Below are 23,006 nucleotides of genomic sequence, written 5' to 3'. Positions count from 1 at the left end.
GACGACAAACAAATATCAGAATACAAAGAGAATACAATAAAGTTGCATACTTTACAGAATAAAATAACATAGTTTTCAGATTTTAAGAGTAATATTATAGTATGTAGTATCATGTAGTTGTAGTAGTATGTCTAGTGCACGTGGTGATTTGTTGTATACAAACACTGCAGCCCCCCATGTGTGGTGCTTTAATTTTGACGGAGTATGGTCTTGACTTCCGTTGTTTGGGCTTTCCTGGTCCACAACAAGTGCTGACATGCTCCCTGACACCAGCTGCTGTCTCCGCCCCCTCTTTACTTGCAGTCCTGATTCACAGTTTTTTCTTCTCCCTTTTTTACACACTTTTTTTTGTATTTACTCACACTTGCATGTCACTAACTCAACTCATTGCATGCAAACTGTCACTGTCATGAAACAGGGCCTGCAGGGATTTGCATTTTAACAGTTGGTTTCTTCTTTGGCATGTAAACAAACTTCACCCATGCTGAGTTTTATCCCCCAACCCCCCAGCTGACTTTCCCCTTCACTTCCTAACAATGAGTCAGCCTAGGGTGTCATGTTTCTCTGTGTTGTGCTGCACAAGCTTGGCATATAATAATAATAATCAATCTGTGCAATCAATCTGTGCTTGAGGTTCAATTTAAATCCGTAATCAGAAAGGTGAAAGACACATGGGATCACAGTGCATAAACAAGTGTAATGTGACATCAATTATATGACTTGGGAATCCCTGGATGGCGTCACTGACGCACATGTGCTTGCTACTGGCATTAAGTGTCCTCAGATATTGTCTAGGGCTAGGCTACTAGGCGTATGCTCGTAGCGTAATGCTTTTGGTTCAGGGGGGCATAATAACTGCATAGCATCAGTTACTTTGCGCTGCATTTTTATCTCAAGTTCCACTAATTGTCTATATTGCCGATTTATTGTCAGTATTGTCAAAAATGTGAATTGACCAATCATCGAAATTAAGGGAGTGCTGACTTGACCCTCAATGGGCACTGTACTCACACATCATGAAATAGGAACTAGCAAAATAGTTGGCCTAATCTTTATTGGATTAGGACAAGGAATAGGACTAAGAAGTGTTCCAAACCACAGATTTGTATCATTAAACTACCAATTAAATGCTATTGAAACAAAATAAGTCAGAAGCGTCCAATTATTTTTGTGTTGCTATGCTAAAAAAAAATGAATTGTGAATTACATTTAACTTTTTATTGTTGCTATTCTTGTTAGAATCACACTTGCGTTGGTGAAAATTTGGAAATGACAATATTTATTTTAAAATATATATAGTTCAAAGGTCAGTAGTGCAGCCCACGACTAAACCCTAGCATACATGAAGACTAGCTAGCGGGCACAACAACGATAAGGAGATGATTTACTTCTAAAAACTGAAATTTGAGCAAATTAAATTTGTTATTTCAGAAGTGTGACTCAAAGTGGTATCCTTTTGCAGTAATCAGTACCCAAGAAGTAGTTCTCTTAAAGGTTGGTGACCCCTGTGCTAAGGCCTAGCAAGCGTTGGCCACGGGCTCTTAGCAGGCTTGACCACAAACAGCAGCATGATGGAACATTGAAGCCAGTTATTTTTGTGTAATGTTGTAAGATGAGTTTGAAATGACATTAAGTGTTTTTGGATAATAGTTTGGTGTATATTCAGAGTTTAAACTATTAATATAGTTATAAACATTTTGGATGAGGGCTTCAATTACAGTATTTGCAGATTTTCACTCTTTGTGTCAGGGCTTCATCCCTAGTCCCCGTAAATAGTGGAGGTTCATTGTATAATGACTGGTGAGCTATACAGTACAATCATTTGACATCTTTTCAACAGTAAATCTATTATGTAATATAATTTTTTGTTTTTTTTGGGCTACCATATGACTAACACACAAATTAATTTCCATCCTTCCATCATGTGCTTGGTTGTGGCCTGGAGCAGTCATGTTAGACTTCATGTGACTGGATAAGAAACTCACATATAGCGTGATTTCAATCTAATTGCGATTTTGCTTGGTTACTGTTGCTAAGCTAATTAGCAGATTCAAATGACAATGCAGAATGGCTGCATAGCTTTAGCCACAACCTGTTTTTTTCTGTGTTGTTTGTATTGTTGTGACAAACATGTGTGCTGCAATGCAGGAAAAACATTATGTCACTTGGAGCAGCAGCAGCAGCAGCAGTAGTAGTAGTAGTAGTAGTAGTGTTTACAGTGACATCACAGAATAGCATTAGCATCACAAATGACTAGTTACACCCCCACCGGGCAACCTTTAACCCCACTCACATTGTCTACCCCAGCTGCAGGGCAGAGAGGGAAGAAAGGGGGTGGGTTGTTGCAGGGTTAAAGGCGGTCTAATCAGCTGGAAATGAACCCCTACCACCACCACTACCCCCCACCCCAAACCTCTACCTCCCCACCCACCATCCTCGGGCTACTGAATTGGGGGTTTCGGGGGGGGTCAGGTACATGCCCGGACGAGTATCGTCTACCATCGTTTCACGCAGACAAACAAAATCACGTGAAACCAGTGGTGTCTGACTCTGCGTTGTGGATCTGAATAAATTGAATAATTGACCTTGTTACAATTTATCTCGTTGTTACAAACTACGTAAATACAACTGTTAGAATACAACTGTCATTTTTAGTTAAGTGCAGGAATGAATAGACAACATTAGTACATAGGTACATTAGTAAATATAAAATACTGTATAATAAACAATTGAATTGTTCTAAATCAAATCTAAATCAAGTAGGTTAAAACAGTAAACATACTTCTCTGCTTTTGAAGTATTAGTTTGAAAATCGTAATATTCAGGCAACAACATGTAGTTTGACCTTTTTTTGAACAGTTCATATGTGGACGTTTGGACTGTTGGTCATTATTAACATAAAATGCCATCATTTCAGCCGAGACATAATAAATGATTCATTGATTCAGTATTTTAATCTTAACGCCGGCTCCATTTGCTTCTACGGTCAGACTTATTTGGGTTATTCAAATAGTCGTCACAGCCCTATAGCAAGTTGATTGCCAGCATGTGGCCTTGCATACATTTTAAATTGTTTTTGTCATTTTTGCAGGTGTGCGGAAATGGGAATTAACAAGCCAAAAACTTCACACTAGGTGGCTTAAAGCTGGAGGAAATGTTAGTGCTATTGGCTATTGCATCTGTAAACTGCCCGGAGACACACACTACAGCCATTTCCATTACCATCCACCCTGGAGACGGTCTTGTGTATAAACAAAAGTGGCCGGCGTTGGTGTCATCTCTCCGTGATCACAACCTCAAGGGCTCCGGTGTTGTCTCTGGGGAGCTTGTTTGACTAATTCAACAATGAGATCATCGCCCAGCACCCCCCACCCCCACCCATCCCCAACACCACCACCAAAACCTTCCACCTCCTTCAACAGAGAAGTGATGAGCATGACTGACATAAATGGACGACCACTGACTCTTGCAAACATGTTATGTTCAGTTTCTACATATTATATCATATTGGTCACCTGATGTTATGCCATTTAAAATCATGTGCCACCACGGTGTAACCTTTGTGTGACCCCCCAGTGAAAATATGCTATATTACTCATGCATTGACAACAACAATCCAGCAGTGGTAGACCCTTATTGACATTCTGATGCACAATTGGAGTACAATGAAATGTGTCATATGATGATAAACGTGGAGGTAATTTAAATGATAATATGCAATTTAATGTATAAATTATTAGGTTAAGCATTTTCACTGTAATTTGGTGCAATTTCAGACTGCACCTGAATGCAACATAGTTTGATTAGATAGATAGATAGATAGATAGATAGATAGATAGATAGATAGATAGATAGATAGATAGATAGATAGATAGATAGATAGATAGATAGATAGATAGATAGATAGACAGATAGACAGAAAGACAGATAGACAGACAGACAGAGAGGCAGGCAGGCAGCCTTTGTAGACATCTAGCGCCATCCGTTGGAAAACGCCCGCACTACATTTTCTGGGCTTCCTTAAAAAATGCTTTCTAACGCCAACTTTTGCTTATTAGAGACAGTAAAAAAAAACTGTGGAAACGTAACAGTGAAATATATATGAAATATTATATCACAGCTAAAATGCAAATAATACGTGATTAACAAGCTCAGCACTCAGGCACTTTCAAGACTAGCGTCACTGTCCCTTTAAATCCGCCGAGCATGTCTCACTTTTTAGCAGGAAATGAAGTTTACCTCACCGGAATCCAAGTAACGTGGGCATCCTGGGGTGCTGAAAGTGGCAAGGAGCTGCTAGTATAAACTCATCGTCAGCACGTCTAGGCGAGGTAATTATTTTTGTAAAAAGCACGACTTTAATTGCGCCAGCGTTGTCGTTCAACTCGCTTGTTTTACTGCACGTCGTCCGTATTGGCGTTGTGGCTTGGTTTGTGTGGCTCGCTTTGTGTCATGGCTCTTCGTGCTTACGTTACGTTAAAGTCAAACATTCGTCCTACGAAACGTCTGGGAAAGAGCGGGAAAGCTCTCTCTGTAGACGACGGTGTTTCTCAAACATGTGGTTGTTTAAATTGCGTTGGAAAATATGTAAATGGTGTATTTGGAGACTCGTATTCGCCCTACTTTGGCCGCCTGGCCGCGGGTCCTCGTGAAGGATTTGCCTCCACGCATGCGCAAAACTGTCTTAACCTCACCTGAGCTCCGATTAGTTTAGCTTGATTTAAAATAGCTTCACATGGCCTCGCCACTGCCATTATAATGCAGACAGCATGACTACTTCGTCAGTGTGAAACATTATTAATGGCTGACTATGCAAATAAAGTTAGGTAGTAGTGAACATAATGGTGACTTAGTGTAAAACAATACTGCAAATTTCAAAATAATAATTTATTACATATATGTATCTAAGAAACGTTCTGTAAGCCTTGCCGACTCATGCATAGCTCAAGTAGAACGTTAGTGGCTTTGACACACTTTCTGCTACCTACCGAAACATACGGAGTAAATGTTGTAAAGCTAGTTACTTAAATATAACTGCATAGTGGTAAGATGTACATGCTTTTCTTAAGAACTGATAGACTGTGGTCTCCTTTTTCAGTGCATTATCTCAGAAACAGTCAGCCTGCCGCCCGTGTATAACAACAAAACAGAAGCAGCCATGGTGAGTTCATCCTTTTTTCTTCTGTTTTGTATTTTTGGGGGGGCTTTTTGCCTTTTTAATGGACGGAACAGTTAAAGTAGAGACAAGAAGCAGGAGAGAGGGAAAGACATGCAGGAAAGAGCAATAACCCCCCCCCCCCCCCAAAAATCTAATTTTTGCAGGTTAAATTGTAATCGTAGCGTGATCACGCACCATTCGACTGTAACAGTGCGCAAGTCTTGATATGAGGCAACATTAGAGGAACAAGTGCCACACTGGAATTTATCATCAGACTGCTTTAATGCTATGGTAGGTGCTGCTGTTTTAATTAAGAGGTTTCAAAAGGGTTTGGCTCACTTGCCTCTTTGTGAATGATCGTGTCTATAAGTTGAGGTAATTTAATTTTGTACCAGTTTTAATTTTCCTGTTGTGAAATGGGTGGTGTCTATTTGGGGCATGGGGCATTGATGTACAGGTTTTCCCGTCCACTAGTCGGTGCTGTTTCACTAGGGACATATTTCGAATGAATCACTCATTGGCTTGTGTTTATGAGAAGTTTTTTATGCTTATACTTACTCCTTTGTTGTTCTGGTTTTTTTGTCTTCTGTTTTATCTTATTCTGTCTTTTGTCTTGTTTTTGTCTGTTTTCTTTTTGTCATCTTCTCTCTTTTTTCTGCTGTCTTGTCTTTTTTCATAATCTGTCTTCTTTTTCTCTTCTTCTGTCTTTGGTGTCCTTTCTTGTCTACCAACATCTAAACCTCATGTATCTTTATCTGTTTTCTGTCTTATTATATCTTGTTTTACTGTTTAGTTCTTTTTTCCTATTTAATAACTTTCTCATTCTTTTTGTGTGTCAGTCTTCAGCAGTGGACCTCAAAACTAAGGAGGAGAAGGACGCAGAGTTGGACCGAAGGATCGAAGCGCTGAGAAAGAAGAACGAAGCTCTGGTCAAGCGCTATCAAGTACGTAGCCGACACTCACAGATGTTCCTATTAGAGACAAAATGGATGCCTGGGGCCATTTAATGTTGACTCATTGGCCTGCGTTCTTGTTGCCAACAGGAAATAGAAGAAGATAAGAAGAAGGCTGAGCAGGAGGGCATCGCCATCACCACGCCACGGAAGCCCCGGGCCCAGGAACCAGCAGAGCCGTACCGTAGGAGGCAGGAGAAAGAAAACTTCACAGTCACGGTTGACCTGTCCAAGTCGCCGGCGACGGGGGTAAGAATGTAGAACCCGGGATTTTCTTTTCCTGGAAACATTGCTGTTTATGTTGTACTTCAGTCATCTTCTACTCGTCATCATACTCTCTGTCATTCACACAAAGCTGCACTCATGACAAATGATGGACATTTAATGGGCTGGGTATTGATTGAATTTAAATGAATTAATTAACTTGTGATGTAAAAATTGTCATCATGTCACAGATTGTGTTTCAACTTTTCACTTACAGAGTTTGCTTATAATCAGTACATAAACAATCTTAAACACACTGCAGTCTCAATAGTTAAATTTAAAAAATCTGATCATTGTTTTTAATGAAGACCAGGCACAGACAGTGCCCATCTATGGAATTTGTAAACAGGGGAAAACATGAAATATGCCATTGTCTAGTGCAGTGCATCAAACAATTTATCAATCAGATTGCCTGGCATTAGAGTAGTTTTGCCGTTTGCTTCATGGAGGGCCTAGCCTGTGTTCTTGTAAGGCTGTCAGCGTGCCTTGTAAAAAGATAAACATTAGACGGAACAACCTTCCCCGACAGCGGCATCAACATAATGCTATAAAGTTCACACACGGGCTGTAATTTGTTTATGTTACGTTTATGTCCTGTTCTGTTTGCGTCACACACTCGCCAAAAGGTAAGCCACGCTTCATTTTTGATCGCCAGTTTGATGTGGACGTTGAGCCTCCAGAAATCCGCCGCTTGTTTAAAACGTTTTCATTCATTCATTCATCAAATGTATTTTATGTTTTACATCTACTAAGTATACAACTATACCTTAAAGAAAATTAGCTTTATTAATGAGCCAAAGGCTGAGACTAGAAACGATAGAGGCACTTATTGAGTGCAGACCTTCATGGAGGTGGAACAATTGTGGTCTGCATATCTATATAAAAATGTATTTATGAAGAAAAATGGCACTGGACTTATCCACATTGCAACACATCTACTTTTGCCATCACTTCATATGCACAACTACAACTTGCTTCATTTGTTGTTTATTTATATCATTTAACGTTGCAGTTATCATTTACAGCTGGTAGGAGGAGCCAGTCGCATTGATTATATGTCATGGACAGATTGTGCGTCATGCGTGTATACAGCGTTTAAAGGAAATCAAATACAATCTCTAGGGCAAGTTGGCCTTTGAAAGACAGCCACTCTACCCTTCAAATAGTCTGCTGTTGTGACTGCTTTAGAGCGCCTTGTTGTTGGCCGTGAGTGCGTGCATGTCATGCAGAAAATGACAAAAAAAATCAAGGTGGAAGGAAAATTGTTTAATAAAAAAAGTTTTGTAAAGCAAGTGTGTGTACTAAAATGTTCAGCAATGTTTCATGAGTCTTTTATCCCTTTTTCCTCCCCCCCATCATCAGTATCACATTGTGTTTTTGCATAATCAATCTCACAGACAGAAGAGCTCATTAAAAAGCACCAAGGGAGGACTAATTCCGCTTTCTTGTTCAAATATTTAAAAATGCCACACTCGACTACCTAGCTAATCGCACTAAAAGGCCAACCACTTCTTGTTTGCTGCAGGACAAGCGAGTGGTGGACGACTGGAAGGCCTCCACGCCCCGCGGCCGCAGAGCTTCTGAGGAGAATGATGGCCCCCAAGGACCCAGCGACGGCCACAGCCCCCCCAGGAGGACGGGCTCTGGCCGGATGCCAAGGGGGGGGACCCCGAGAGGAGGAGGCGGGGTCCGCCAAGAGAGGAGAGCATGGGAACCACGCACACCCAGAGATGGAGAGCCGGGTGAAGCAGGAGGGCGAAGAGGAAGAAGGAGGGGAAGGGGAGGACCAGGAGGAGGCGAAGGAGGAGTAGGAGGAGGAGGAGGCGGCGGAGGAGGAGGAGGAGGAGACGCAGGAGGTACACCAGGTGGCGGGGACAGGAAGTCCAAGGTGAATCTACTTTTTATAAAATTGTATTATGTTGTCTTTTTGTTATTTTACTAGTTGTGACACGTTTCCTTTCATCCTGAACAGGAATGGGAGGAGAAGAGGCGACAGAACATTGAAAAGATGAATGAAGAAATGGAGAAAATAGCAGAATATGAGAGAGGACAGCGGGTAACAAACACATTTGGATTACATATGTATTAATTTGTGCCCATCTTGGAGGATTTATCAATTGTATTAGCTAATTTGTCTTGTCAGGACTTTTTTTTTTTTTTTTTTTTTTTTTTTGGAGCTTCTGTAGTTCATATGAACTGCTTACGCTAACAACTTGGCTGCGAACAGAGAGGCCATAGTTTATGAAAGAGTCACTATTTCCAACTTTGTGATTCGGTTGCTATACTTACAGACTTCGCTGTTTTAATTCCTACTAAGAAACAGACAACAGCAGCAGAATAGTTTTCATATTGTTTGCACATGAGAAAAAGAGCCCAGTGTAACACAGAGCACTGGCACACACTCGGTGCCTTGATGAAAAACAGTTCTTTGCAGGCCTTTAAATAAATAAAATAAATGTGCCCCTTATTTGTGTGTCCCAGTACATTTGTTAACTCAAATGTTTGGTGTGCTGTGTTACCATGGCAACATTAATTTAACTCTCCTGCCACCTTGCCTTAACCTACATCCACATTCACTTGCTCCTGGAACCCGTCAACAAAAAAACATGTTTATGGTCAGCAATGTATGTATATGTATCAGTACACGTGCCAGTAGGGGCCGCCACTGGTTGTTTTCTTACAAATATTCAGGGTGTTTCCATACATCGGAAAATGTGAAATGTATATATTTTTAATGTTTTAGATACCCTAGGTATTGTAGGTATACATACCGTATGTGTAAAAAATATATGGCCCACCTTGTCTATTTACAGTGTTGACATTTTCCGTCCTCAGGCAGACAGCGATAAGCCCCTCCGCAACTTCCTAGACGACCCGCGTCGCTCTGGCCCGGCCCCGGACATGGACCGCAAGGAGGGCAGCAGGAGACACGTGCGCAACTGGGGCGGGCTGGACTTTGACAATGTCAAGACCGGCGGCGACCTGGAGAAAGAATGGACCGTGAGTCAAACTGGGACTCCATTTAAAACAAAAAACTTTATCCTGACCTCAGGGACTGAATTTTCCTAATAAATCCAGGAGGCATGCAATTATGACACTGTGAGTCAAAACACTTAAATGTTGTATTTCCCCCTACAGAGTCGGCGTCCTGGCCCCAAAGGTTCGATGGATATGACCATGTCCATGACGGGCCGCGAGCGAGCTGAGTACCTGCGCTGGAAAAAGGAGCGCGAGCAGATCGATGAGGAGCGACTGGCGCGCCACCGCAACGCCACGGGACAGTGGAGGCGGGAGTGGGACGCACAGAAGACGGACAACATGTAAGACATGAAGCAGTGGTGGCGGCCTCCACTGAAACGCATGCTCATTAAATCTATGTACAGACCCAAAACTTTTTTTTTTTTCCGTTGACAGGTTCAAAGAGGAAGCAAATGTGGCGGCAGAGGGCGGCACGCCAGAGCAGGGTGGCAGGAGAGGTATGTTACTGTTGCTGTGGTAACACAACACAACACATCATATACTTTAGGGGCAGAAGTATTGGGACGTGCTTAAAATTGGGGTTGTTTTCCAATTGGAGCCTTTTTAGTTTTCATCACATGATTAACATTTGTGGGTTGAATGTGATTTGGACCTTTTTATAACAGTGTTCCTGGTTGCCCACTCAATCACTCTCCCCTGGGGCTCTCACACAATCACTTTTGCTTGCTCTCACTGAAGCAATGTTACATGCACATTCACACACACTCAGGCTTTCTTTCAAACATTCATTCATTCATTCATTCATTTACACACACACTGTCACTTCTTCATGCTTGCTGTCTGTCACTCTTTCACTCACTTTCATTCACTCATTCATTCAGTGTGACACAGTCATTCTTATGCTTGGTGTCTCACTCACTTACTCACTCTCATTGAGTTCCATTCACTCACTCATTCTCATTCACTCACACTCTTTCTTACTCATACACATACTCTTACTCGCTCACTCACTGTCACACATACGTGCCCAGACTCACTCACTCACTCACTCACTGTTTGTTTCCTCTTCTGTTCCCCCTGCATAAAACTAGGTCCATTAATGCAATCTTGATTCTCCACTCTTACAAATGGGCTAAGGAAACGTCGCATACACTCCGAACGTCTTTCCCAATATCTCCCCAGAAGCAGGGAACACGAGCGTCCCATGTTCTTCCTGTCCGGTATCCCAACACTTTTGTTGCAAATACCACAGCATGTACCGATTGATGTGTGCGGCCGTTGATTAAGCTCATTAGCTAAGTGGCTGGGTGTATTTCCCCAGAGTGGCGTTGAGTTCTCCCTGCAGACCTCATAAGGGTCCTGGACCCATACTGAGTAATGACCGATTACCCACAATGCATCTGTGATGTCGTTCCCACTGATGAGTGATGCGGAGGTGTCTTTGTGTGTCCTCCCTGCAGTCCGAGGGCGTAACTTTGGCAGCGAGCCTCGGGGCAGAGCCTCAGGTTAGACCCCAGTGTGGGCTGCTGACGGTTGCACTGTGGTGTGTGCGTGCTTGCATGTATTCATGGTGTGTGTGTGTGTGTGTGTGTTTGCACGGCTGTGTGTTTGTGGCTGGTGCATTGTGCGTGTTGTGTTTCGAGCGTGAGTTTGTGTTGTGCATGCATCACAGGACCAAACCTCTTCGTTTTCCTCCATTTTGTTGCCTCGTTTTACACCCCAATCCAGCAGGTGGCAGCACACCACCAGGATTTGTCATTACTTGAGAGGGTGACGTTTTCATCCGAGCAGCCAAATGAAAGTAGTGGCACTCATCATGTTTATGGTCTCCAGCTGTAATTACATTCCCCCTTCACGCAACACTGACTCGTCGATGCCTCGTAAGGAGATGAGTGGTATCACACAGCCAGGCCGCCTGATGATCCGACATCAAATCATCTTATGGGCTGTTTAAATCGAGCTCTGTGGTGCCTTCATGATCAAATGCCTTCAATGTGCTCCTCACTCAGCTTAATTTCAGCCGGCATTAAAGGATTAACTCTGCATGTGTATTTGGCTTTTTGGGACACTTCCTGAAAGGAAATGGCGATAAGAGACACGTAATAAGACCTTAGAGGTTGTTTCAAGTGGTAAAATGTTGAACCTTTTGTAGTAGGATTGTGAGACTTAATCAGTCCGGAAGTGTTTTGGTGATTTTAGTAGCTGTAGGTTTCTGGCATGTTGAGCATTGGGTCACACTGGGACCCACCATGCACACATACTCGCGCGCTCCCTCATTCATTCGCTCTCATTTCTCGCTCACGCTGTCCCATTCAGACTCGCGTTCTATGTGGGTGAATCTCAATCACACATCTGCCGATTCACATTCACATACACTAACGCTGTACTAAAGCTTCTGCCTCTATGACCCGATCCCAGATAAGCAGGGGAAATGAATGGATGGATGGATTTCTTTAACATTTAAAAAAAAATGTTCTAACATGTTAATGTGTGTAAAAAAAACAAAAAACACACACACACCCAAAAAAAAGAACAAAAAAAACGAGCGCTGGGCCCTATTGCACTCTCCCTCATGTTCATAACCTTTCATTTGCTTACTCGCTGTCTCTCACACGCACTCACTCACTCACTCCTATTGTTGGTCTCTCGCTCTCATTTACTCATACGCGAGATGTGGGTGAAGAGTGGTCAGCATGAGCCATGATGGGTGTGAAGGTTCAAAGCTGAGAATTATTTTTAGCGCCACTTGACTGCTGCTTTCTGAGCGTTTGCCAGACTCTTAAGTGGAAGAAGTGGCGTCTGTATTACATCACTCACTGCCTCTTAATTGGCCGAATGACTCCGATGTCCTCAGCTCTCGTCTCTTTGGGACTTTTTGCTCCCCTGGCTGATACCGCTTCCCGCCTTCTCTTTGTAACCTTTTCATCACCTCCCGCCTCGCTCTTCAAGCACTTATCCCGCCTCTCCTCCTCCATCCCTGCAAAGCTTTTAGGCTGTGACCTTCCTCTCTACTGCTCATTCTTACCTCCCACTTCTTTGATTTATACTTTATAATTTTTTTTTCCATTTCTTGGTTAAGATGACAATTTCCTACACCATCCTTTTGTCAGAAAAGGCAAATCCCGGAAGATTCTGAAGTTCCATATGTGACGTTTTGTTGTCTCTTCTTAATCACAATCTTTCATGCAAACCTCAGCATAGTTAAGCTCAACCAGGGTTGGGCGAAGTATGGCCCGCCAGCTAAATGTGGCCCATTCAGTTTTTAGTTTTTTTTTTAGTTCAATCCCCTGAGCATATGCAGTAGCGGCGCGCCTTGAGGTACGAGTTTAATTCGTTGTTACAGCATATGTAAATGAAAACATTTGTATCTCAAATCATCTTTCACCATTGAAATAAATAGAAAAGCCTTTAATCTGTTCTCCCCCCCCCAATACAGAAATGGTTGTAATGTGTTTTTTTTATTAAGAAAATTTGCATCCTAAAGAATTATAGATTATAAACCATATAGAATGTGAAGAATTAAACAGCTTCTGCATCAATTAATTCATTGTGCCTGTGCCACTCCCTCTGGGGTCTTATTTAGTACTATTTATTTATTTAATTGAACAATTGGTTGATTTATTTATTGTAACTAATAAAATAAATGAATATTAATGAAGGAAATCACATTTTATTTTACTTTTTTAGCAATTGGTTAAGTACAATAAGTTCCGAGAATGGATGGCTGATTCTAAAACGGGAATGAATTATTTTAACATTAAAATATTTTTTTTTATGCATTCACTGTTTTTGGTTGTTTCTTTTTACTCCTATAAATGAGCTGCTTCAACTGCCCGTTTTAAAACTCACCCTTGATATAAACTCACTTGAGTTGCATGCGTGTGTGACCTGTCCTACTGACACGATATGCGCTTTGTATTTTACATTTTGCGACGTTTCCCCCAGCAGATGATGGCAAGCGTCCCCCAAAGACGCCCATATTCGGCGACTTCCTGTCCCAGGGCAGGTCCCAGGGGCCTCGAGGGGAGCGGAGCCGAGGGAAAGGGAGAGGATGGAAGCCAAGCTACAGGTAGAACAGCGATTTAAACTTTAGCAACGTTGCAGTGGAACACAATACATGCATCCTGGATTGTTTTTCAAAACAATTGATCTGTTCTTGTGTTGCTATAAAGGATTTTATCAGTAGGTATGTTTTTTAAGTCACATTTAACATTTCACGAGCTAAAATCTTGCTCTGAGCTCTATTGCGTTTGACTTCTGAGGCAGAATTTTACCTCAACAGTCTGGGTGAACACCAGGTTGTTCCACTTTTGGGGAGCTCAACTTTGGATTCCACTTAAGCAACATAAATAATATTAGCAACCAGTTGTCAAGGAGGGGAAGCCAATAAAAGACATTTTTTACATCCTTTAATTAAACCATTAGTTTAAACATCAGGACTGGAGGTGCAGTCTAAAAAAAGTACATGTTTTGATTGACAGTTTTAACAGCCAATGGAGATGCTCATTCAAAATGTACTGTTCTAAAATATGCTTTCACTGGTTGTTTGGCTACATATTTAATGCTACATGTGGAAAAACACAATGTCATTAAGTGGACATGGACTTTTTTTTTTTTTTACAGTATGCATGACAATCGGTGGGAAGGAGAGAAGGAAGATGAGGAGAACGAGAAAGAAGACAAACCCAAGAAAAAGGAGAAGTCCACACCTGAGCCAACACAGAAGGTGGGCAGCAAGAAGGGAGGGAGGACACGCTTGCGATATAACATCCTGTGACTCCCTCCGTCTTTTCTCAGGTGGAGCAGGCAGAAGACGAAGAGCAGGACGATGACCAGTGGGAGGACACCAGCGAGGGTGAGGATGAAGTGTCCGACGAAGACGAGAAGAAAGACGCAGGGAAAGAGGAAGCCGACAAGGACCACGGCTCCCCTGCGTCCCCCTCGCCTCGCTCCCCGCCGGTGTCTGCCGAAAGCCCTCAGGAGCAGCGTACACCAAGACCCAAGGTCCACATCCCCTCACCCCAGGCAACCTCACAGAATCCCCCAGAGGTGGGAAAGCCCATCAGCCCATTCCAGCTGCTGGAAGGACACCAACCTGTGTCGGACTGGGGGGAGGAAATGGAGATGCTGTCGCCACGGAGCAGCATGGGAGCGGAGAGCCCCATGAAACCTCCTAGTACTGAGAGCAGCCCTCCACAAAAGAAGGAGCAGGAGGAGACCGCCGAACCCATCAAGGAGAACACAGGTACTTCTGATACACGCCTGATTATTCTTATTTTGAGTCTGGAAAGACAATCACAGAGTAACAGTAGTGTGCCGCATGAAATGCCTGAAAAAAGCACAGGTTAATAGAAGTGACAAAGTGACTACAGTGCGATACACAAAAGCCTGAAAAAGGTTCACAGAGTGAGAGAAGTGAACAATATGATAGCAGACTAGTGGGCAAGATATTCCCCATGACATCAACTGGCATTGTCATCTTTAAAAAATATATATATATTGTCACATCTCATACATGTAAATGCATTATTTTAACTCTCCCTTTCAGTTCCCTCTGGCACCACATCGGTTCCATCACCTCCGGAAACGACAGAAGTCGTCATGGCATCTGAGCCGGAGGCTGTTCCCTTAGTCACGTCAGAGGCATCGCCGTCTGAATACGCTCCATCAGATGTCTCCGACGCCACCGCCCCGGATATCGCTGAAGACCATCAAGATGTGCCGGACACCCCCTCGCAAGGTTATCAATTACTCCAGTGTGTGTGTGTGTGTGTGTGTGTGTGTGTGTGTGTGTGTGTGTGTGTGTGTGTGTGTGTGTGTGTGTGTGTGTGTGTGTGTGTGTGTGTGTGTGTGTGTGTGTGTGTTGTTAAGCAGCATGAATCAGACGAGGGCTGAACCATTTAATTAAGTTGAAATCGACATCGCAATGTAGCAGATTGCAGCTTTCAAATCGCAAAATCTGCAATTTGGAAAAAAACAAACAAATGCTTTATTCGGTAGGCCTTATTTTTTTAATGTATATTTTTTTGATTATTTATTTATTTAGTTTGTTAGTTAGTTACCATGTCTAAATGATTTCTGGTCTGAAGTGCAGTCCACATGATTATTTCATGAAACATGAAAAGTTGAAGTGATAAAAGCCACGTATTTATTTGCATATTTATGATTTACTGACTTTTGTTTGCGCTGCACTTTGTAGAATATTGTGAAGCTGTCGTAGTGCACGCTTAAAAGATCGCTGGTCAAAGTGTTAGCAACGATAATTGAATTAGATAAACTCTTTCATTTTCGTTTGTGTTTATTTTAGCGTAAGCCTGACTTACTAGACCAAAACACTTATGGAAAATAAATCTGATATTGTTTGTTGTAATATACACATTAATTTATTGCTTTTGTGTGTTAAAAAATACATGGAAAGAGAACGTTGAAAAAAAAAAATCACAGTAAAATTATTTTTCGTAAGCGTTCAATCGTTCATTGACCAGTCATTTGTTTGCTTGTAGACAAAGCAGAAAGTCCATCAGCACCCACCGTCCTGGTAAGCGAGCCCACCGAAGCAGAAAGCACAACTGAAGCAGAAGAGGAGAAAGACAACAGAGATGTCAAAGACGACGACACGGACGATGTGAACACAGGTGCCGCTACCACAGCGGAGGCGTCCTCAGAGCAGCCCTCCACAGGTTTGCTACTGCCGATTCAATGACAAACATAAAGCTGTTGCGATGAGGGAGGGACATTTGATTACATTTTGCGACAGTTTCTTCAAGGTACCATTAATCATAAATTCCATGCAAACTCAATTCTCCATCAATTACCATACTTACCACCCAGAAGTGAACAGATTTTTTTTTTTATCTCAGCATCTTACTTGATATGTATATTCTAGCACCAAAAAAAGATATTTTCCAAAGTGGCCCCACAAAATCGGGAGCAGAGAATTGTCCAAAATGTCTTTGAAGACTAGAACAATTGGGAGGGAAAAATTGAAAGACAACAAAACGACAACAAATCCATTGAAAGACAAACAATTTATAATTTAGGTTCAACTAAGGATTGCACTTTAACTATAGTTTTATTAAGCAATGTGTCCAGACACATTTCCCCAGGAATCAAAAGTGGCAAAGTAAAGTCTCTTGAGTTGCATAATGTGTTTTCCAAGCCCATTGGGACGACCATTAGCGAGCACTGCAGCTCGCACTCAGCTTGCGGCTGCGGTGGCATCACTTGGGCTAATGGACGACTTGAGAAGTTGTCGCAGCAGCGCCCATGCTACTATTGATTTGCTGACTGGTTGGTTGACATAGAGCAAAAATACTTGCTGTCGGAACCTAGTGGTGTCTTTGCTAGCTTTAAAAGCCCTCGTTTGATTGCGAAGTCAAAAGACCTCATTGTGGTGTCTCCTCCTCGTTTTTGTTGTTGTGCCGGCTCAGGGTGGGGGAACAGGAAACCAGAGAATTGCTGAGATGAGAGGCACAATTAGGTTTTTGCCAGGAAATGAGCAAAGTGCTGAAGCGTGATTGGATTAAGTCACAAGATGGATGACACACCAACGCTAAAGCGTGTTGCAAAATTACAGCAGACTTTCATTTGTATAAATATAATTTGCCTACTTTTTGATACAATGCAGAGCTACCACGAAACTCTGAACGTCCATTTGGTTGGTTAACTTCAATTAAAAAAAAATATATATATCAATTTAGATCAGTTATAGTTACAATACTGTAATTCATTAACTGCACTGGCAATGTGTAAGTCATATTCTTACATGATTGCAGAAGTCAAATGTTCATGCGTTGGAAACAATGTAACCTTCTTTAATATAAAATGTCCAAGTGTAATCGCTCGCTATCGCTAACATAGCAGTCCACGTTGTCACACAGGAACCAAAATACATCTGAGAGTCCTATCAAGCCAAATGGAAACAAAATGCTGGCTGATTTGAGGCCCAGAGGTATTGAGGATGGTTACGTGTCCACGATACCTTAATTAGCCCACATTCAAACTCAGAACCTCAAAAACTGTGATGCAAAAAGCTCTCACGTTTATAGTATGTTATTTTATTTTTTTGTAAAAACAACAAATATTTTCCACTCCTAATTGTCTTTGTGTCAACAGTCTGAAGATGACACCATCTCTGGAGTGATGTCACGCGTTTCCAAGAAAGAAGGGCGGGAGGGGACTCGCAAACCATGTTTGCATTCACACAGTCTGTCTGCGGAGAAGGTTATCTCACCGTCGTTGTTTTTATGTCTCACTCTTTCTTTTACCCCCGATCAGCGGCGGGAAGAGAAAAAAAATCATGAAATGGAGCTGCTGGAATCAGCTGAATCCAACGCCCCCCCTCACCTGAGGTCAACCAATCACGAGGCTGCAGAGGCCAATCAGTCTGTAGTGCGCTTTTATTTACAGGAACCCTTTAATAGGCTTTGGTTGTTTCAAGACACTTTTATACCAGTTTTGTATCGCATTTAGGCAAATATTATGATACATTTTCTGATGTATGACCACTCTGTAGTCGTTCGTACATTTTAACATCTGAAAATGTAACCAAAAGACAGTTTTATCAGGTTTGCCGTCCGAAAAGAACATTTAATAGTGTTTGCTGCAACGCCCATATCACTGCAATAATTGACACTCAGAATGGATCCTGTTAAAAAAAAAAAGGGGGGGGGGTTGGCTTCATGAAATACAGATATAAATTGAGCTTTTTATAATGCAAGATATGCATACATAGAAACTTCTTACATGTCATGTATATGTTTAAAGACTCAAATAAGCTGCTTTGTTGTCTCATGCCTTCAATTAAAATGTAGATCTGATTAAAAAAATATATATCTGAAATGGCAACATTTGAGACCACCTTTGTCAATTTTTGCTACGATGCAAACCACCATTGTTCATCCATCACGTTGACACGTTTAAAGCTGCAGCCAGTGGACCATTTTGACCTTGCAAGACAGAAACAAAGCAAGTGACTCATCAGTACAAGAGTGTTTATTTTGCTTTTTATTACAGCCTCATTGACATTGAGTGAGTGAATAAAAGGACTGTAGTACTTGAAGTGTTAAGGATTTTTTTTGTGAGGTGGTAGGCCTCCCTGATGGAAGAAGTTTGAGAACCACTATTAGTAGTGGAAGCAGAGCTTAGACTAGTATAGAAAACAACCGAGTGCTCAAGACAATAGTATTTTTGTGGAACATGGACACGCCTCCCCGCCAATAACTTCACAGACAAATCAAGTGTTCATAAGAACTCAACTGTGAGGCGAGCTGTGGTTTGGGAGCCTTTTGTTTTTAATTTCCTGGAGTTGCTTTTATTTTGAAACGAGTCCCGGAACGACTGGCCATTTTAAGGCGGGCTTGACAGCTGTCCCGTCCCACGGATGAGAGCCTGCTTGAGTTCACTTGTCCCGCACCGCGCAGAGGACAAGCAACCCCGAAGCTGCATCACTAGAACTGTTGGCAGTCGAGCGTCTCGCCACGCCGCCCACCCTGCGTCCCGGCCAGTGCTGGAGATCGAGGAACCGAGGGGGTGTCTCTCGGCTCCGTACCCGTCCCGCCTCAGATGAGCTCCACGCAGGTGGGGGAAGTGGCTCCACTCGCAAGATGAAAGCAGCCGACGGAGGGGCCAGCATCACCGTGGACAAGCTGAACGGCGACCCCAAGCGGAGGCCCAGCTACCCGGGGGAGCCGCGCGCCAAGCACGCCAGCATGTCCGCCAAGGTGTGGGTCAAAGTGGCTATGGCCATCGCCTATTTCATGTGCGTGTCCGTTGCCGCCTTCATCTTGGTCATCTACTACGTCTTCTTCTGGAAGCCTGGCCCGCACAACAACAACAGCACCAGCATCGGCGGCTCTGCTGTCACGGAGCCGCACAACCGCACCGACTGCGCGCCTAAATTCGGATGACCGAGCGGGCTTTGCGTGAGGTGAGGAGGCTGCTGCAGGAGCACGCACGCACGCACGGATGGATGCGTTGATGGGGATGGGGGGGCACCGTAGGAAGGAGGGGAGGGTGATGGTGATGGTGAAGGATGCATCAAAAAGACTCCGAAGTGCCCTCAACCTTTTTCTGTCCTTGAAGGACGTCCAGGATTTAACATTGACCTTGCAGTGACGCTAGTTAAACGGTTTATTTACCTTGAAGGACCTCCAGGAATTGACTCCTAAAGGTTTCTGTTATTTACAAATCCTGACTCAGCAGCTATGTAGCCATCCCCTTAAAGCTAGTTAAACAATGTATTTACCTTGAAAGACCTTCAGGAATGGCGCCCCAAAAGGGTTATTTTTATTATGTACAAATCCTGTTTCAGCAACTTTGTACCCCCAACCATCTTTTAAAGATCGTTAAACACTTTGTTTACCTTGAAGGACCTTCCTGTGGACCCTTACTGCTACCTCCAGTAAGCTTTATTTTTTTAATTGAAATTTTTTTCCCCATTCTCCTATTATAGTGGCTTAGTGGAGGTGTGTTGATGAATTTTTAAGTAATTATAATCTCCTGGAAGATGCGCCAAGAAAGTGCCCTGAACCTTCTACTGTCCTTGAAGGACCTCTATGATTGCCCACCCACTTTTAATTTTTACAGACCCTGACTTGCAACCATGCAGCTCAATTTAAAGCTTGTCCAACACTTTATTTATACCGTAAATGATCTCTAAGGCTGAGGTTTCTATTTAATATTTATAAATCCCAATTCTGCAATCAAGAAGCCCCCCATCCCCTGCTCCAAAGTTTATTGACCATGAAAAACCTTCCTGTGGACCCTTACCACTACCTCCAAATTTGATCATAATTGGCATTTACAAAGTCAAGAAAAGTCCTTAAAATCTGTAAAGTGAAAAAAAATATCCGCATTTGATACACCACATTACAACAAGGCGCTCTAAAGCAGCCACACCAGCAGAGCTAGCAAGCTAACTTCTTGATGCAATTGTGCCAGATAAGTGCTGATGCGAACGAATATGCTCAGATTCTTACTGTGCTGTATATAGTAGGGGATTCATATACCAAAAAAGTCAAGAAAACTAAAACAATAAAAAACAGTTAAACGCCATATCACCGCTCGTGAGTACTACTTAGATGTCAGTCCTTGCACATGTTTTAAGCAATTATCTTCAAATGTTTGATATTTGAGGGGGAAAAAAATCTTGAATTGACTTTACAGGGTTTTAAAATTTGACTGCTACAAATTTGGTTGATAGATTCAGATTTTGCAGAACTACGCAATGGGAGTCACCACATTTTCTTCTAGTAATGTCATTCGTTTGATCAAAGATGGGCTTTAATAAACAGGCCCGACCGATTAATCGGCCGCCAATATAATTGGCTATTAGCACTTTTAAATTCATTTATCATATATTTTTGTAATTAATCGGTTATCAGATTTTTATTCTGCCAAATATTGGTAACGACATTGACCTCCAAAAAAAAAAAATCACTTGGGCCCCACTAAAAAGACCTGAATTTGACATCTTAGGCCGGCAAATAAGCTTTGAATTTAATGATCAAACACGATAAACCGTAGCCATTTTTTTTCTCTTCACACATTTAGACCACATTTTATTCATATGTCTTAAATTTAATACAAGTGGCTTCAAATAATTCAGCCTTTGTGATCTTGCCGACGACTCAAACATCTTTCATAATAGACCTGGGACCTTTTGTTTGGGAAACTTGCCTTTCACAGCGGAATGCCGGAGCCCTTTTAGAACATAGCTTGTCACTCATGAGCCAATGTCTCACTCTGTGCACTGATTTAAGACTTGTTGGCCGTACTATTCAGGTAATATCTCCATTGTAGCGGAAGACGTAGCCTCTGTATAATCTAGTATCTTTGTATTTCAGGCGGGTTGGGCAATCACCCCCCCACTGTAGCGTCACTGTGGATGGAACTTGACTGTACGATGTGACAGCACTGTCTCTGCTTGGAGTGACTGTTTTGTTGATTGCGACAATGATTATGATGATAAACTATGCATTTATTCCTGTGTATGTGTCTTTATTGTGATGTCACCGTGATCTGGTGCACCGTGACGTATGGCCTCCTAAACAACACTGACCAAATAATGAATAAGCCTGTAGGAGTTTATACGTGAGAAAAAAGAAAATACAGTGCATTTGAAATTTTATTCCATTTTACTGGTGAGGAGCACTAACTCAATGTCAGATTTTGTTTTGCCTTTAGTATCAGTGGCCAGTATCGGCAGCCTTGATGAGTACCTGATACCTTGAAATAAGACTGGTATCGGCCTGATACGATACCTAGTGTTGTTTTCTTGCTCATCCCTTGGTTTGTACCCGATCCCACGTTCTTTCGTGTTTTTTCCATTTTTTAAATAATTTTTTATTAATAATTAGGGACCATCAGTTATTTGCTGATTTTCGCTGTCTGTGGCCAGGCTCAATCCCTAGCCACGTATATTGGGGTGGGGGGAGGATTGCGGGTGTCCGTTGTAATTCACTGTGCCTCAATTTTCCACATTGCAGCTTTATTCCCAAATAAAAATTTGTTAGGTGTTGTTACAGCCTTATTCTAAAATGGACTAAATTCTTTTTTCTTGCATTTGTTTCTGTTGAGAATTTTGCAACTTTATTAAAAATGTGAAAAATTAAGAAATCACACATTCACTCATGAATACATGGGATTATTATTATTATTATTATTAAACAGAACTGATCAATTACGGAGTACTACAAGGATAAATTCTTAGACCCAAACTTGTTTATATTCTAGCATGACTTTGTAAAAGATAATTGGGAGTATTTTTCAGTATTTGCTGATGATATAGCATTGGTTTATTCAGGAAAAAATTATCAAATATACAAGAAGTCATTCAGTCAACTATGAGTTTCAAAATGTGGCTCGTTCTAGTCCATTTTTGGAGGTGCTCAAGTATCTCCACTTCTAAAATTTGAGAGATTTTTAGTCTTTTTTAATTTTATTTTTACTGTATGTCCTACAGGCTACACACTAGAAACGTGTATAACAATACAGTACTTAGTTAAAATGTATTATTTTAACAATGAAAATATTCCTGCTTTTTGTTCTTTAAAAAAAAATCTAAATAAAGTTAGACCAAAATTCTGTTGTTGCTAGACAAAAATAACAATCTGCCAAATTGTGTGACAGCAAATCCAGAACCCATGACGAAGGGACGTTTACTGTACTTTGGTTAAGATAAACTAAAATAATACTCAATTATGCAGTACATGTTTTGAACACAGTGTGGTGGTGTTTCACCGTGGGAGCAGTGCCCGTAACTTGCACCAAAATGAAATACTTCAATGGAAACGTAGCCTCACAAATATCATATGCAACTACTATAACCCTTGCATTATCATAACATTCTTGTTTTTTTTCTTTTTACGGTAGCTTTAACTCAGAAGGAAGAAAATGTGATGCCTGCTTCGTGAAAATATGTCAACATCAGCCAGATATAGTTTTTTACCAAACAAGTTACAAGTTACCTTGCAAACAAAACAAACTCTCATGTTGGTTCTCTTGCACCGCCCATCGTAAAGCAATTGTGTTTTTGTTTCTTGTGCTCCTGCTGTTTTTTTGTTTGTTTGTTTTTTTGCATCTGCAAGCCTGGCTTATAATGGCATGCTGGAACAAGACTGAAACCAAAGTAGCGTGCGGAGACGCCTATT

General features: G+C 41.8%; 2 protein-coding genes across 6 annotated transcripts; both read left to right on the top strand.

Annotated features, from left to right (window-relative positions):
• The first annotated feature begins 4,203 nt into the window (after positions 1-4,203).
• ccdc9 (coiled-coil domain containing 9) lies at positions 4,204-18,201 on the top strand. 5 transcript variants are annotated; one of them, XM_086080548.1, is made up of 17 exons: positions 4,204-4,331; positions 5,099-5,161; positions 5,323-5,449; positions 5,998-6,102; positions 6,202-6,360; positions 7,901-8,263; positions 8,348-8,431; positions 9,211-9,375; positions 9,514-9,695; positions 9,790-9,851; positions 10,815-10,859; positions 13,300-13,423; positions 13,978-14,080; positions 14,152-14,599; positions 14,903-15,094; positions 15,858-16,034; positions 17,470-18,201. In XM_086080548.1, exons 3-17 carry the CDS (start codon positions 5,447-5,449, stop codon positions 17,472-17,474), a joined length of 2,217 nt encoding a protein of 738 aa, XP_085936674.1. In that variant the 5' UTR covers positions 4,204-4,331; positions 5,099-5,161; positions 5,323-5,446; the 3' UTR covers positions 17,475-18,201. The 5 variants fall into 5 exon arrangements, with proteins under 5 accessions (XP_085936674.1, XP_085936675.1, XP_085936673.1 ...); XM_086080549.1 differs by lacking the exon at positions 5,323-5,449 and having other exon boundaries at positions 13,303-13,423; XM_086080547.1 differs by lacking the exon at positions 5,323-5,449.
• Positions 18,202-18,331: 130 nt separating this feature from the next.
• LOC147171501 (putative transmembrane protein INAFM2) lies at positions 18,332-21,343 on the top strand. The gene is made up of 2 exons (XM_086080554.1): positions 18,332-19,282; positions 21,201-21,343. Exon 1 carries the CDS (start codon positions 18,960-18,962, stop codon positions 19,260-19,262), a length of 303 nt encoding a protein of 100 aa, XP_085936680.1. The 5' UTR covers positions 18,332-18,959; the 3' UTR covers positions 19,263-19,282; positions 21,201-21,343.
• Positions 21,344-23,006: the final 1,663 nt, after the last annotated feature.

Source organism: Leptonotus elevatus, chromosome 7 (genome assembly GCF_054856555.1).
Source record: "Leptonotus elevatus isolate MCC_2025b chromosome 7, RoL_Lele_1.0, whole genome shotgun sequence".
Classification (NCBI taxonomy): Eukaryota; Metazoa; Chordata; class Actinopteri; order Syngnathiformes; family Syngnathidae; genus Leptonotus; species Leptonotus elevatus.
Note: the sequence above shows the minus strand (reverse complement) of the source record. Positions and strands in the feature narration are given on the sequence as shown.

What these genes read in the sequence shown, in the direction of transcription:
- ccdc9 (XM_086080547.1), top strand. An exon ending in GCCTCGGGGCAGAGCCTCAG is followed by an intron (nt 10,860 to 13,299) that starts GTTAGACCCCAG and finishes CGTTTCCCCCAG; the next exon opens with CAGATGATGGCAAGCGTCCC. An exon ending in GCCGGACACCCCCTCGCAAG is followed by an intron (nt 15,095 to 15,857) that starts GTTATCAATTAC and finishes GTTTGCTTGTAG; the next exon opens with ACAAAGCAGAAAGTCCATCA.
- LOC147171501 (XM_086080554.1), top strand. Translation starts at nt 18,960, where the DNA reads ATGAAAGCAGCCGACGGAGGGGCCAGCATCACCGTGGACAAGCTGAAC.